The sequence below is a fragment of the Heterodontus francisci genome, chromosome 30 (assembly GCF_036365525.1).
Source record: "Heterodontus francisci isolate sHetFra1 chromosome 30, sHetFra1.hap1, whole genome shotgun sequence".
In the NCBI taxonomy this organism is placed as follows: Eukaryota; Metazoa; Chordata; class Chondrichthyes; order Heterodontiformes; family Heterodontidae; genus Heterodontus; species Heterodontus francisci.
Window position 1 is genome coordinate 18,264,652 of NC_090400.1, and position 15,609 is coordinate 18,280,260.

A 15,609-nucleotide genomic window follows, 5' to 3' on the forward strand; every position below is an offset into this window, starting at 1 on the left:
CTTAGATGGATGGGTGGTGCCAGAGGACTGGGGATTTTGCAAATGTTACACCTTGGTTCAAAGAATGGTATATGGATAAGCCCAGCAACTACAGGTAAGTCAGTTTAACCTCAGTGGTGGGAAATCTTTTAGAAGCAATAATTCAGGACAAACTTAACAGTCACTGGACAAATGTGAATTCATTTAGGAAAGCCAGCACGGACTTGTTAAGGGAAAATTGTGTTTAACTAATTTGCTTGAGTTTTTTGATGAGGTAAGAGAGAATTGATGTGGTGTACATAGACTTCCAAAAGGCATTTGATAAAGTGCCAACATAACAGGCTTGTCAGCAAAGTTAAAGCCTGTTATGTGGCACTTTAAAAGGGACCATGGCAGAATGGATAAGAAGTTGGCTGAGTGACAGGAAACAGAGAGTAGTGGTGAGCGGTTGTTTTTCGGATTGGAGGAAGAAATATAATGGTGTTCCCTGCTTTTCTTGATATACGTTAATGATCTAGACTTTGGTGTACAGGGCACAATTAAAAACATTTGTATATGACACAAAACTTGGAAGTATTGTGAACTGTGAGGACAGTGATAAACTTCAAAAGAACTTAGACCGGTTGGGGGAATGGGCGGACAAATGGCAGATGAAATTTAATAGAGAAGTGTGAAGTCATTCATTTTGGTAGGAGGAATGAGGAGAGGCAATATAAATTAAAGGGTACAATTCTAAAGATGATGCAGGGACTTGGGGGTATATGTGCACAACTCATTGAAGGTGGCAGGGCAGGTTGAGAGAGCATATGGGATTAATAAGGCATATGGGATCCTGGGCTTTATTAATAGGGGCATAGAGTACAAGAACAAGGAGGATATGATGGACTTGTATAAAAAAAAACTGTTTTGGCCTCAACTGAAGTACTGTGCCCATCTCTGGACGTCACACTTTTAAGAAGGATATGAAGGCATTAGACAGGGTGCAGATAAGATTCATGGATGGTTCCAGGGTAGAGGAACTTCAGTTACATGGGTAGATTGGAGAACCTGGGCCTGTTCTCCATGGAGAAGAGAAGATTAAGAGGAGATTTGGTACAGATATTCAAAATCACCAAGGGTCTGGACAGAGTAGATAGGGAGAAACTGTTTCCAGTGGCGGAAGGGTCGAGAACCAGAGGACACCGATTTGAGGTGATTGGCAAAAGAACCAACGGCAACATGAGGGAAAACCTTTTTATGCAGTGAGTGGTTAGAATCTGGAATGCACTGCCTGAGAGTATCGTGGAGGCAGATTCAATCGAGGCCTTCAACAGAGAATTGGATAATTATCTGAAGCAGAAAGATGTGCAGAACTGCTTGGAAAAGGCAGGGCAGTGCTCTTCCATAGAGCCATCACAGACATGATGGGTGAATTGACGCCTCCTGTGCTATAACCACTCTATGATTCTAACATTGGGTGGTGCATTTACATGTTGAACCCTTGGGGTCGCTCTATATTGATGCATTTTTACCTATTACTGTCTTATGCTCACATCAGCAGATAACTTATGATTCAGATGTTATGCCCTTCTATTTAGATGGGCAGCTGTTGAGGTTTGTTTGATGGTGTGGACTCTAGTCAAGTGTTCTCTCCTCTCTCTCTCTCTCTCTCTCTCCAGAGATGCTGCAGATATGGTTGTCCAGGGAAAAGGGAAGTTTGAGGAGTTGATGGTGTGTTCTCATGAGATCGCAGCCAGTACAGCACAGCTGGTGGCTGCCTCCAAGGTAAGTAGTTACATTTCTTGCAGTGATTGGCTCATATTTACAAAATGGCAGTGAATCACAAGTGGAAAAATAGTGACTGAACCGATCAAGGAAAATGGGCAGAAAATCTTCCAATGAAGGACATTTGCAAAACAACAAATCAACATTATGCACATTTTATATATTTTTTCATGTTTTAGATGAAATCCCACAAAATAAACAGATGAACAACAAGAGTAACTGTTTCCTTATGTTATGCCAGTGCAGTATGTGAGGATGCAAACTTAGTTTTCATCCTTCAAGTGCATATGAAAAACATTATTTATTTTCCAGGAACCAATCAAAATGTCCTTATTTCAGTGCATCTGGGGACACCTCTGTCAACCTTCCTTCTGACTTGGACACAGTGGGAAAGATTACAGTGCATTGACTGAGTACTGTCCAACTATTTGTAGTAATTGTTTCCTTTTCTTGTAGGTGAAAGCAGATAAAGACAATGCGAACCTTGGAAAGCTGCGGCAGGCATCCAAAGGCGTGAATGAGGCCACAGCCAATGTAGTGGCTTCCACTAAATCAGGAAAATCCCAGATTGAGGAAACAGGTAGTTTACTGTTCATCCTGCGTGTGAGTCTAATACCAAGCAAAGAGTGGGAGGTTGGGGAGCAGTCATTCCACGCAACTCAAAAACAAAATACTGTGGATGCTGGAAATCTGAAATAAAAATCTGAAATCTGTCGGTCAGGCAGCGTCTGGAAATGCAGAGTCTATGTCGCCACTTTAATTTAGTTTACTGAATTAATAGTGAAAGTCAATAACAGCTGATTTTGAGAGTCAGTGGTGGCCAGTGCAGTATTTGATCAAGTGTCGCAATTCACCAAGCCCATAATAACTGCATGAGTATTTGTAAGACCCCTTCAAATAGTAGGCAATCAAGTAGAAGTTGGTGAAAGTACACCGGTCAAATTTAAAATATATTTATGTTCCTCATGTTGAGAATTGGTTTGTCATCGGCATCAAGCACACCCATAAGAGATATAGCATGATTATATGTAGAGGAAAGCTGTATTTACTCTGCTTCAATCATGTGCCCTAATCCCAACCTTAGAAGAAACTTCTTATCTTGGCAACAGTTACAACCTTTCTGAGATTTGTTCTCAAGGAACTGTATTGTGACTACAAAATCTTATTTCTCAAGACCCTAACAGCCAGTAGACAGATGAGATTTTCATTACATCAGTCTGGGCTAGTGGTGAGTTAGATCCCATGTGAAAAGCTGGTCTCTAATCTACTGAGCTGCTCTGATTACTTTTGTCTTCTCCAAGTCATTTCATTACTGAGTAAAGTCAGCATGAGAACCTTAGTGTTTTTACAAGGCTATGTGTGTTATATTTAAAAGGTATTTATAACCTTGGAGCTTAGTTGATAGGACCAGAGCCTCTGAGTTAGAAGGTTGTTCATTCAAGCCCTATTCCAGGACTTGTAATCCAGGCTGACACTTCAGTGCAGTTGTGAGGGAATTCTACATATGGTCCTTCAGAGAAAACAGACATGTCCACTTGTAATGTGGGTTCAGGTACATGTTTAGGAAGAAGAGCAGGGAGTTCTGATGAAAGGTCACAGACCTGAAACGTTAACTCTGTTTCTCTCTCCACCAATGCTTCCAGATCGGCTGTGTATTTCCAGCAGGTTCTGTTACTATTAGGAAGTTCTCCTGTTATACTAGCCATCATTCCTTCCTTAACCAAAAAACAGAATAACTGGTCATTTAACTCATTGCTGTTTGTGGGAGATATACCAAATACTTGTACCTGGTCACCTGGGGCACCTCAGAACAATTCATTGTATGTGGAGCTCTTTGGGACGTATCTGAGAGATGTAATAGGCACTGTATAAATGCAAGATTTTACAATAAACATTTTATACTGAGTGGATCCCTCCGAATTTTGTGCCAAATCCTACATTAATAAAGGAAGCAAGCATCAAGCTAACAAATTATTGACTGCCTGCTAAAACGATATACATTTTCAAACTTCATGCATTTTTTATAGTGACGTGCCATAAAGACTGCAATGTTCCAGGTTCAATCCCTGCTCTGGGCTGACTTAGCTAACCTCAGATCTAGTGCTGTAAAGGTACCTTAGCTGGCCTCAGACTCTCTGAGCTAAGGAGGGGAAGATCAGCCAGAGTTGCTGCTTCCGATGACTTAAGAAAGAAGAAAAACTTACATTCCTATAGTGCCTTTCATGACCTCAGGAGGTCACAAAGACCTCTACAGCTGATGAGTTACTTTTGAAGTGCATTCAATGTTTTAATGTTGGCAATGGGGCAGACAGTTTGTGCACAGCAAGGAGACACAAACAGCAATGAGATAATATGATCTTTTTTTCTTCAGTAATGTTGGTTGAGGGATAAATATTGGTCAGGACACCAGGGAGAGCCCCCATATTTTTCTTCAAAGTAGTGCTGTAGGATCTTTTATATCTATCTCGGAGGGCAGAAGGGACCTCAGTTTAATGTTTCTTCTGAAAGATAGCACCTCCTCTAACAGTGCAGCACTCCCTTTGACTATCCAGTGGTTTCCTGCATATGTGTGAATATTGGGTGAGAATAGAATTGGGCTTTGCTGTTATGCCCCATGATTGAATAGCTTCAATGTATAGGCTGACACAGGAAGGACGATCACTTGGGCAAACTATTGGAGAAGACTCAGTGCCCCCGGAACTGTATCACATCAAAAGTCAGCACCTTTAGGAGATGAAGAGAGAAAATAAACTGCAGCTGGGGACCCATATCCTTTGCATGTCTAGTTTTATGTTTTTTTTTGTTTGAATGAGTTGTTGAGCCCTTTCATTGCTTTGTTCCAGATACAATGGATTTCTCTAGCATGACACTGACACAAATCAAGCGACAGGAGATGGACTCACAGGTACTGTAAAGCTGTCTTTAAATTGCATTCTGCTGCTTTCCACTGGTTTCTTGATGCCTCCTTGTATCTTCCACATTCTATGAATGAAACGCATCCTCCACATGCCATGGTTCAACTCATCCATACCTGTAGGGGTACAAGTTTAAGGGAATTGGCGTTAAGTAATGAAATCGTTAAGCAATCAGCTTCTAATCAAAGTGAACTTGCCCCAACAAGTCCGAACCCTTTATAAAAAGAGGGAATGAGAAATCCATTTGCATTTTCCTATGCATACTCTGCTTGCAATTTCCCAGAAGCTGGTGGTGTCCGAAGGATGCGTATCATTTGAAAAATGAAAAATTCTTTCTTTCTCTGGGGGAAGGACAGCAGTAGTGATGTGAGGTGTTCTGCAGTTTTACTTCAGTATTGTTGAAGATTAGGGTATATAGTTGTAGAACTTTCCCTTGGGAGATTAAATGGTGGAGATGCTCTGATGATGTAGCTTGTACATGTTCTGCAGAAGGAATGGGATTGATGGGCTCACTGGACATTTCTTATTCCACTTCTCCTGTGTTTTTAGTGTAATGTGCATAAAAACAAGAGCATGGCCCCTGCAAGCCTGGTCTACATCTGATTTCACTGCAATTTAAGTCATACTAGAACAAGATGCAAGAGGATGTCTAAATACAATATCTGTGTGTTTATCTCTGCCCTGAAGGTTCGCGTTTTAGAACTGGAGAGCCAACTACAGAAAGAGAGGCAGCGCCTGGGAGGACTGCGTAAAAAGCATTATGAGCTGGCAGGAGTCTCTGAGGGCTGGGACGAAGGTGCGTGTAATTTCGTTCAGATTGCCCCATTCTTCCTAAAAGGAATATAGAGGAGGAGTGTGAAATATTGGATGGGCTAAACATCATGACAGAGGAAATATTAAGGGGTTTAACATCTTTGAAAGTAGATAAATCACCAAGCCCATAAGAAATGTATCCCATGCTGCTAAGAGAAGCAAGGGAGGAAATAGTGTGGGCTCTGACCATCATTTTCTAGTCCTCGCTGTCTGCAGATGTGGTGCCAGAGGACTGGAGGGCTGTTAACATTGTACCATTGTTTAAAAAGGGAGGAAGGGATAGATCAAATAATTACAGGCCAGTCAGCCTAATTTCGGTGGGCAAATTATTGGAAAAAATTCTGAGGGACGGTATAAAACTTCACTCGGGCACAATTTAATCAAGAGCAGTCAGCATAGATTTGCTCAGGGAAGATCATGTCTGACCAACTTGAATATTTTGAAGAGGTGACAAGGAGGGTTGATGAGGGTAGTGCATGTGATATAGAATTTTAGCTATGAGGAAGGATTGTATAGGCTGGTGTTATTTTTCTTTGGACCAGAGGAAGCTGATGGGAGATTTAATTGAGGTATACAAAATTATGAGGTGACTCAAGTGGATAGGAAGGACCCCCATAGCAGAAAGGTCAGTAACCAGGAGCATTGATTTAAAGTAATTGACAGAAGGATTAGAAGGGAGTTGAAGAGCAACTCTTTTACCCAAAGGGTGCTGGGGGTCTGGAACTCGGTGCCTGAAAGAGTGGAGAGGCAGAAAGCTTCGTTGCATTTTGGAAATACTTGGAAAGGCACTTTAAGTGCTGTAGCCTACAGGCTACAGACCAAGAGCTAGAAAATGGGACCAAGTTGGATAGTTGTTTTTCAGCTCACACGCTAGTAATTTGCCAAATGGCCTCTTCCTTTGCCATAGATTTTCTATGTTTCTAAGTGATCAAGGCCAGTGGGATAATACTGATTAGAGTAAATTAGCAGAGCAACAAAACCATTATCAGCTGCAGGTCAGGGATGTGTTTGTGTACCAGGACTCTTCGCACTGGCCGTCAGGAGACAGTGGCTCTTGGTGACAGCTCAGGCCTGAGGGGAGTGCTTTTCTTCCATTCACTTTCACTCCTTTCTTCCAGAGGATGACATTGAGACTAGAGAATCACCTTCTCAAAGCATGCCCCTATCACACCATGGTACAGGCCATTAGTTCACCATCCCACTGTTCTTTCTGGGTACTTCTGAATGCATCATTGCACTGCATAATATAATGGAATCTCTGTGCTTTTGATGAAAATAATTATCCCAGTTAATCATTCAGAATCAAGAGAAAAACTTTTGTTCAGGATTTACATTGTTAGTGTGGGGGCAGACAGTAGTTTCCTAAGAATAGGTCTATACAAGATTTACTAATGAGTCATGAGCCAGACTTAGTTAATAACCTAACAATGATCATAATATGATCCAGTTCAGTGTTAGATTTGAAAATTGCAAATGTAACTCCATTGTTTTAAGAAATATGAGAGAGAGAAACCAGGAAATTATAGAAGGGCAAAGTACTGTGGATGCTGGAAACCTGAAATAACCACACAAAATGCTGCAAACACTCAGCAGGTCTGGCAGCATCTGTGATGAAAGAAACAGATTTAAAATTTCAGTTTGATGATGCTTCGTCAGAACATGACCCATCTGTCTGACCAAGGGTCATCGATCTGAGTTGTTAACTTAGTCTAACATCTATTGTGGAAAAAGTTTTTGGAATCTGTAATTAAGGACAAAGTGACTGAGCTCTTAAGATAAATTTGATCTGATTAAAAAGAGCCAAATGAATTTATAAAGGGTAAGTCATGTCTAACAAAACTAATTGAATTTTTTGAGGAAGTAATTAACCTAGTAGACAGGAAAATGTCTATGGATGTAATTTATATAGACTTCCAGAATGCATTCAATAAGGCTCCATATAAGATATTGTTAGATGAGATTTAAAGCTCTTGCAATTGAAGGAATTATTGATCTAGTTAGCAGATTGGTTAGGCGGCAGAAGAGAGAGACTAGGGATAATGGGTACGCACTCGAATTGGGGAAAAGAGTGGATAACAAGTGGACAAATCTGTGACAGATCGATTTCAATGCAGGTAAGTGCGAGGTCATCCATTTTGGACCAAAACAGGATAGATCTGAGTATTTTCTAAATGGTGAAAAGCCAAGAACTGTGGAGATCCAAAGAATTTTGGGGTCCATGTATGTAGATCACTAAAATGTAGTGGACAGGCACTAAAAATAATCAAACAGGCTAATGGAATGTTAGCTCTTATATCTAGAGGGCTAGAATAAAGAGGGGATGAAATTTTGCTACAGCTATGGAAAGCCCTGGTTAGCCGACATCAAGAGTTCTGTGTACTGTTCTGGGCTGTTGAAAGGCCTTGGAAGGAGTGCAGCACAGATTCACCAGAATGTTACCAAGGCATCAAAAGAATTAAATAATGAGAAGAGATTACATAAAGTAGGCTTGTATTCCCTAACGAATGAATGGAGTTAGGAGACAGATCAACCTTGATCTCATGGCATGGGTGCTGTGTCTCGATGCTGAGTGACCTGAGGAGACTGTCTGCCCACACTTGGGCATGAAGAATAGAAGCTTAAGGTACCAGAGAGTTAATGTCTTCAGGAGAGGAACACAAGGAACGGGAGGAGGGCACAATTGGCAGGAGAGAAAAATTAAAATAATTAATTCTTTTTAAATGCAGAAACCAAGTAGGCCCAGAGTGGAGAAGGAAGAATAAAGATTGGGAGAATATGGTCTCCAATCCAAGACTGAATGAACAATGAAAACTCTGAACAAACACAGCCCAGTGCATTCTCTCTAACATCGAGAGGATCTGTGCAGTAACCACAAGCCTTGACCAGGAATGGTCCTACATTTCTGTATCACAGCGTTTTCCACTTGTATTCCGGATCTATTACTATCGAGATGCGATGGTTGTGTTCCTTTTATTTATTATATGTATATTTTTTCCTTTTATATTTGCACACTAGTAGTAAGTATTGTTAGTGTTTTCATTTCCAATACCCACAGCAAATCTTGGTTTAACTATTGATACCCCTTTCATTGCCACATATTAGTAACCCACCAGCAAAACATGGAAATGTTGCAACAGAGTTCAAGTATCTTGGTTTTTCCTCCATTCAAAACAGCAGCAGTTGGGACAGTACAATTGTTCTGAGTGCCCACAGTTTAGGAGAAGGCAGAAAAAAAATAAGCTAGCCTGCCTTCTGCTGCTTGTTATGTTATCCATTAAAAAGTAGACATTGTTGGGGTTGGGGGGGGATGTGGTGCAGTTGTGAATGCTTACTAGCTTGGATGACTGTAAAGGAGTGCCCATTTGGTATATGTTGCTAGAGTAATGGCAGTCCCCCTTTGGAGCTGTGGCATGCACACACGACACCAGTACCTTTCGGAGCAGTGGTGAGAAGATAAGTTATTTGGTTGTCCTGTCTATACAAAGGAAATGACTGCCCAGCCATTGGAAGTCCCCACAATGTTTTGTTCACTGAGGCAATTTATAGTCTGTTCCCAGGTCTTTGCCATTGCATGGCATTATATAATATGGCATTATATGTCATAGCATTTTACGCCACAGAAACAGACTATAAATTGGTCAATGGTCAAATGCTGGTGTTTATGCCCCACAGGAGCCTCTTTCCATCTTACTTTATCTTGTCCTATCAAAATGTCGTATTCTTTTCTCCCTCATGTGCTTATCTAGTTTCCCCATTGTGCTATCTAACTGGCTCATAAGAACATCTTTCCTTTTGAAGTTATTTACTCTTGCTTCTCTCCATCCTCTTTTCATGGTGGAATTTGCTGCTGCAGTGACCATCTCAAGGGTCAAGCTATTATCCTGTCTCGTTAGGTGGGGATTTACGCTGGAAGAAAGGAAAGATTAAAATGGACACACAGCTTCCACTTCTATTTAATCGCCATTTGAGCTCCATTTCCAAAAAGTGCAACTTTTAAATCCTGTGGTCTCTTGGATGATGTCCTTGGGAGGCTGCTGGCATCCCTGGAATGATATCCCAGAGAGAGGACGAGGTACCTGGATATCCCAGCGAAAGTCGATGTCTCGAGGAAGAGAGAAAGGAAAAAGCAACATTTCAAATCAGTTTATCATTCGGTGCCTGCTGGTGAAGGGGTTTCACTAGTTAATTCCAGAGAGGGACGATTTTGGGTTGTAGCTATTTGAGGAAAAATATGATTTTAAAGATTTGTTCAGACTGAATTAACCAGGTATTACTTTTCTTGACAATTCTGCTACTGTATTTCAAAGTGTCTTGATTATTACCTTCCGTGAAAGTGTTAGACTTTTTTCTCCTCTTCAAACCTTAACTTATAAAGATGTTTCTTTCAGGAGAAACTTTGAATTGAGTTGGTCAAATGTCTGTTACAATTGAACATTGGTTGTGAGTGCCCGCCCGTGCCCTATGTATTATATCTACTGAGAATGTGTTTCCCCTTTCATCATGAACTGTGACTGATCATTTGCAGGAACTTGATTGCTGTGGCATTACTATCTAATCCCATGCGCATTTACAGAAGCGATACCCTGCACCCAAGCTCTTATAATGAACTTGTTCCAACTTTGTATACACCCGACTTTATACTTTTTAATATTTGTTTAAAATCATAAAAATGGAGATTTTCAGCTTCTGTTGTTTTGATTAATTCTTGTTTAATTCCTTACTTTGAATTAACACTTGGTTCTGTTTACCCCCTCCCAGCCTATCCACCACCCGTGCAATCTTTCTTGCTTCAAAGGGCACGCAAGCAATTCACCCCAGGCCTTTACCAGTCCAATAGATTTAAACGTGATTACAATTTGGGCCACATCCAAATATGATTGACTTGTGTTTACTGTGGAAGTGTTTCCATAGGCAGCTCCCTACCAATCTAAACTTGACTTTGCGCTTTAAATGTTTGTGATAGCATTGCTGTAGGGCAAACAATGATTTCTTCTGCTGGGATATGAACCAGTAATAATGCGCTCTGCACACTGTATGCTCCCAATCTTTCTGCACCAATGGAGAGTACCAGATTGTGTGGCTCGGGCTGAAAACTATAAATTCATATTTATTAAGAAATAAAATTACAAGAACAAGAATCATTTAAGAGTAAAATTACCTGCTAGCTCTTATCCCAGTACACTTTCCAACTCCTCCTTTTCTACCTGCTGCCCAGATATCTCTCAATCCATTAAATAATTGCCATTCCTGCTCATTACACTCGCGATACTAGATGGTCACTTCCACCCAGCCCCCCCATCCCCCTCCCCTTTCATACCACCACCTCTGATACAATAGCCTTGTCCATGGACTGCACGCCTTGGGCTGCAGGCTAGTGCACACTTAGCATACTATTGGTCTGGCTATCGGCCACCTAATCTGGCTTAATCACTTTGGGCAGTACTACCTTTCCCGATCTGCTAAATCTTTCCTTTAACCCAGAGCTGTCATGGAGAGCAATGAAAACCCCAAACTCCTCCACTAATTACCTCCTTAAACCTCCCATTTCCACACCTTCCACCATTCTCCCTGAAGTAAGGTGCAAAGGCTGTTATGGACTTCTTTGTTTCCATGGTCTGCTTCTGTTTTCTCTGCACACTCATTCCCTTATGTACCCCTCCGAGCCACCAATTGTCTTAATTGATCGATTCAATGGTACGTCCTAGATGAGCTGAAATTTCTAGTGTGACTGGAGTCATGTTCTTCACCAAAAGACCTACAACTCCTACCTCCCTGGCTGTATGTTCACCCTGAGCTGAACTTTAAACCTTGTATTCATTCTGTCCCCAAGACCACCTTCCACCTTCAGAGCATTGCCTGTTACCTCAGCTCCATCATTGCTGAAACCCTTATCCATTTCATCTCCAGAATTGATTTTACGGACGCTTTTCTCTCTGGCTTCCCCACCTTCACTCGAGAAACCAGTTAAACCAGGCTTCTGGACCATGCAATTTTCCATGCACAGTCCAACACATCTCTTCCTCACAGAGCTCCAATACAGGGCTCCCTCCCTGCCAATCTGTTTCCTATGTCTTCATGGCCTCACTCTATCCCAGGCCTGCCTACTCCATTCCCCTAACTGGATCGCAGATTCTACTCTGCACCACTGCTTTCTCTCTCAGGAACTAAACTGTTATGCCTTGCTGGTATTTTCTTTGCCTTCCAAGGTTCCTAAAAAAACATCTCTTTGATCATGCTTTCATCCTGCCTTCATGCATTCCCCCACCCCTCAAATTTATTCACACCCTGCTTGGCGTCAATCTCTTTGACCTTGTGAAGTGTTCTAAGGCATGCTATTTCAACAGTAAGTTGTTGAGGTGGTTGCATCCCAGCTGCTGCTTGGAGATATGCTGGAGTGCCCTGGCTTGCATTGTTCCCTCTCTCTTCCTCTTATCCCACTCTTTGGGTATCACCTTCCCTTGTGACAGTAGGAGCAAGATCCCCCAGTGGCTGAGTTGCTAAGTGCCCTGCCAGTGTGGTCATGAGTTTTACAACTCAAGAAGGTCAAGGTTTTGACCCCAGTCTGTGCTGAGTTAGTTGATCTCATGGCAGTGCGGCAACAGTGCCCACTGGCTGGAGAGGAACTTGGCGTAGTTCCCACTATCCAGAGATTTCTTTTGGATGTACAGCAACAATGTGGATTTATTCTTGGGCATTTGACATAGAAAAGCAGCTCAAGAAGCTTCAGGAATGTAAGGAAGCAAATGCAGAGCTAAAGAAGGAGATGACGAGGAGTAATTAAAAGCTTGATTAAAGACACTGGTTTTAAGGAGGAGTTAGAGGTGGAAGAATTTAGCGAAGGAATTCTTGAGTATTGCAGTAATTAAGTCTGGAGGTGACAAAGGCAGGTATGAAGGTTTCAGCAGCAGATGGACTGAGGAAAGGGTGGAGCTGGGCATTACTACAAAGGTCAAAATAGGCCTGTTTTGTAATGGAGAGGATATCAGCTGGACACTCCGCTTCGCTTGGGATTGAACAGACCGCTAAGGTTGTGAACAGTCTGGTTTAGTTTGAGATAATGGACTGTGAGAGCTGTGGTGACGTCAAAGATTTTGTGACAGGGCTTGAAGATGATGGCTTTGTTTTTGCATTTCACTGGAGGAAATTAAGGCTCATCCAAGACTGGATGTTGAACAAGCAGCCTGACAGCACAGCAACAGTGGAAGGGTCGAGAGAGGTGATGGAATGGAAGAGCTGAGTGGCTTTGTCATGCAGATGATTTTGCTGAGGGCCAACTATATGAGTAAGGTGAGGGGGCCAATGGGGTTTCAACAATAGGAAAAGAAACCTTTGATGGAAATATTCTGCTTACAATCAATTATGAAAGAATGGATCCAAGCAAGGGCAGTCCCATGTAGCTAGACGGCCGAGGAGAAGCATTGAAGGAAGGTATTCTGAATGATTGTGTCAAAGGCTGCTGAGAGGATGAGAAAGGAGAGTGTGCCATTCACAGAGAATGTTGTTTGTGACTTTGATTAGGTCTGTTCTTGGTGCAATTGGAGCGGTGGAAGCAATGTTACAAAGATCAAAATAGACTTGGAGAGGATATCAACCAGACAATCTGCTTGGGGTTGAACAGCCCCTTAAGTGTGAACAATCTGGTTTAGCTCAAGATGTTGGGTGGTGAAAGTTGTGGAACAGTTGGGCACAAACAACATGTTGAAGGACCTTGGGAAAGAAAGGGATTTGGAAATGAGGTGATAGTTATCGAGAACAGATGGACCAAGGATGGGTATCCTGAGCACTTCAGCTGTGGACATGGCCAGGTACAGTGTGAATGTCATGTGATTGAACAGCCTGCTGCTTACTGTTTGGGCTGTCACATGATAACTAGCCACCAGGGTGAGATAAGAGGACAGCCAATGCTTGTTGAATTGTACTACAGCAAGAGTGGGGCGGCGCAGTGGTTAGCACCGCAGCCTCACAGCTCCTGCGACCCGGGTTTAATTCTGGGTACTGCCTGTGTGGAGTTTGCAAGTTCTCCCTGTGTCTGCGTGGGTTTCCTCCAGGTGCTCCGGTTTCCTCCCACATGCCAAAGACTTGCAGGTTGATAGGTAAATTGGCCATTATAAACTGTCACTAGTATAGGTAGGTGGTAGGGAAAATATAGGGACAGGTGGGGATGTTTGGTAGGAATATGGGATTAGTGTAGGATTAGTATAAATGGGTGGTTGATGGTCGGCACAGACTCGGTGGGCCGAAGGGCCTGTTTCAGTGCTGTATCTCTAAACTAAACTAAACTCATGGTCATAACCCATGTGATCACAGGAGGTTCAAAAAGTCCAGATGAACCTTCTAAATGTTTCTTGACAGTCAGTTTGAGAGCAGTGAGGACCCACGAACATGACAAACAATCCGAAGAAGGGTCACTGACCCGAAACGTTAACTCTGCTTCTCTTTCCACAGATGCTGCCAGACCTGCTGAGTGATTCCAGCATTTCTTGTTTTTGTTTCAGATTTCCAGCATCCGCAGTATTTTGCTTTTATTTTAATGATCTGGTCTTGGTGGTTTTGAAAGAACTCATCTCATAGTGCCAGGAATCTTTTAAATTCTATCTGAACAAGCAGACAGAGCCTCTATTTAATGCCTCATTTAAAAGCTAGTGGGCTTATTTTGGCTAAAGCGTTTAACTCGAGGTAAACTCAAGGCGTTGAATGGATACTGTACTAATAAGACATACCTGTTTGAAAGTCTGGATTTAGCATGCAATCTTGATCCTATTTGCTAATAATCTGAATTTGCCTGGAGATACTGAACCAGAAACCTGCAGATTTAGCACTCAATTGTTGATTAGATGCAATTTTCATGGAGTGATATGTGTGGGCTGCACGAAGGTGAGCTGTGGGCTTTCTGACATACAATAACAGGTTTCAGGATGGCTCAGGTACTGTTGGCTGGTGAGGGCACACAGGTTCTTAGACATGGCATGGGAGGTCCTGCTGGAGGGGCTCCAGAGGAGGAGGGATGCCCTGTGCCTGCAGAGAGGAAGGACTCCACCTCGCCCGTGTGTGCTGGTGCACTTCAGCTGTGGACATAGTCAGGTACAGTGTGAATGTCATGTGATTGAACAGCCCGCTGCTTACTGTTTGGTGTCATGCCCTCTTCACATTCCTCGTCCAGACAAAGGGGGACCCCTAGCAAGATGACCATAACTAAGGACTCCCTTTTTCCTGGTGACTCCTGCAAGGTGTCCAATACGTTTGAGTATCCAAACACTTTTATACGCTAGATGAATTCTTTGGAGAATTTCTGGTATAAATGTGTTGATGAAGTCTTGACAATATGTCCTAGAAAGTCTCCCAATCTGTTTCAGAAGCCCTCTTCAAACCTCCAGCAACAAGTGAACAATAAAAAGTGAATCCTCTGCAAAGACTTCCTTACTCCCAAAAAGCTGGTTGCTGCTAGGAGACGGTGTAAAGGACAAGCGCTATCCTCCAGTCCCGTGCAGCCTCTTTAATAAGTATTGACCGGCAATTTAAGTATTAATCAGCCCTTTTACCATCCTCGAAGTGGTCATTCCTAGCGTAAACTTTAACTCCTTTACTAAGATGGCTTTTTGCGTTCAATATGAGCTAAACTGGTATGTCAGCTCAAGACCCCATCTTGGCCACCTTGGAGGATCTAATGTGCTTTAAGACACCTCAAAAATCACCCCAGCATTTCCAACAAGACAGTACTCCTTTAATATTGAACTAGTCAAAGATGATGTGGTGTGTTCTGGAATACGTTTGCAACCCACAGCCTTCTGACTAACATGAGAGTGCTACCACTGAGCCAAGCTTACATTTCTGAATTGTCCAGTTCAACTGCAACAGTGTGAAATAACTGCGGCCGACAGCATTGTTTTTCAGAAAATGCACGGAGCTCATTATCTAACTGCAGCACAATAGAGGAAAGAACAGGCCAGTGCAACTAATTGGATAGCTGGTTCAAAGACCTGGCATGATGACTGGCCTTTTTCTATGCTGTATCATTCTATGATTGGAATGGGTGCAGACAGCATCACAATGCTGGCAGAATGGAGGTTTGTGCACAGTGAGGTGGCATCGTATCCAGTCCATTTAAGAAAGATGATGAACAGAAACTGCAGTTACTTGG

The 15,609-nt window shown here is 42.4% G+C and overlaps 1 protein-coding gene across 2 annotated transcripts in view; it reads left to right on the top strand.

Moving 5' to 3' along the window:
• The window catches only part of hip1 (huntingtin interacting protein 1), a 249,125-nt gene extending 238,967 nt beyond the window's left edge, over nt 1–10,158 (top strand). For both annotated transcript variants that reach the window (XM_068010196.1, XM_068010197.1), the window contains 5 exons: nt 1,638–1,743; nt 2,200–2,323; nt 4,587–4,648; nt 5,346–5,454; nt 8,198–10,158. In XM_068010196.1, the coding sequence (XP_067866297.1) occupies nt 1,638–1,743; nt 2,200–2,323; nt 4,587–4,648; nt 5,346–5,454; nt 8,198–8,208 (412 nt within the window). In that variant the 3' untranslated portion in view covers nt 8,209–10,158. The remainder of the gene's footprint in view (nt 1–1,637; nt 1,744–2,199; nt 2,324–4,586; nt 4,649–5,345; nt 5,455–8,197) is intronic.
• Nucleotides 10,159–15,609: the final 5,451 nt, after the last annotated feature.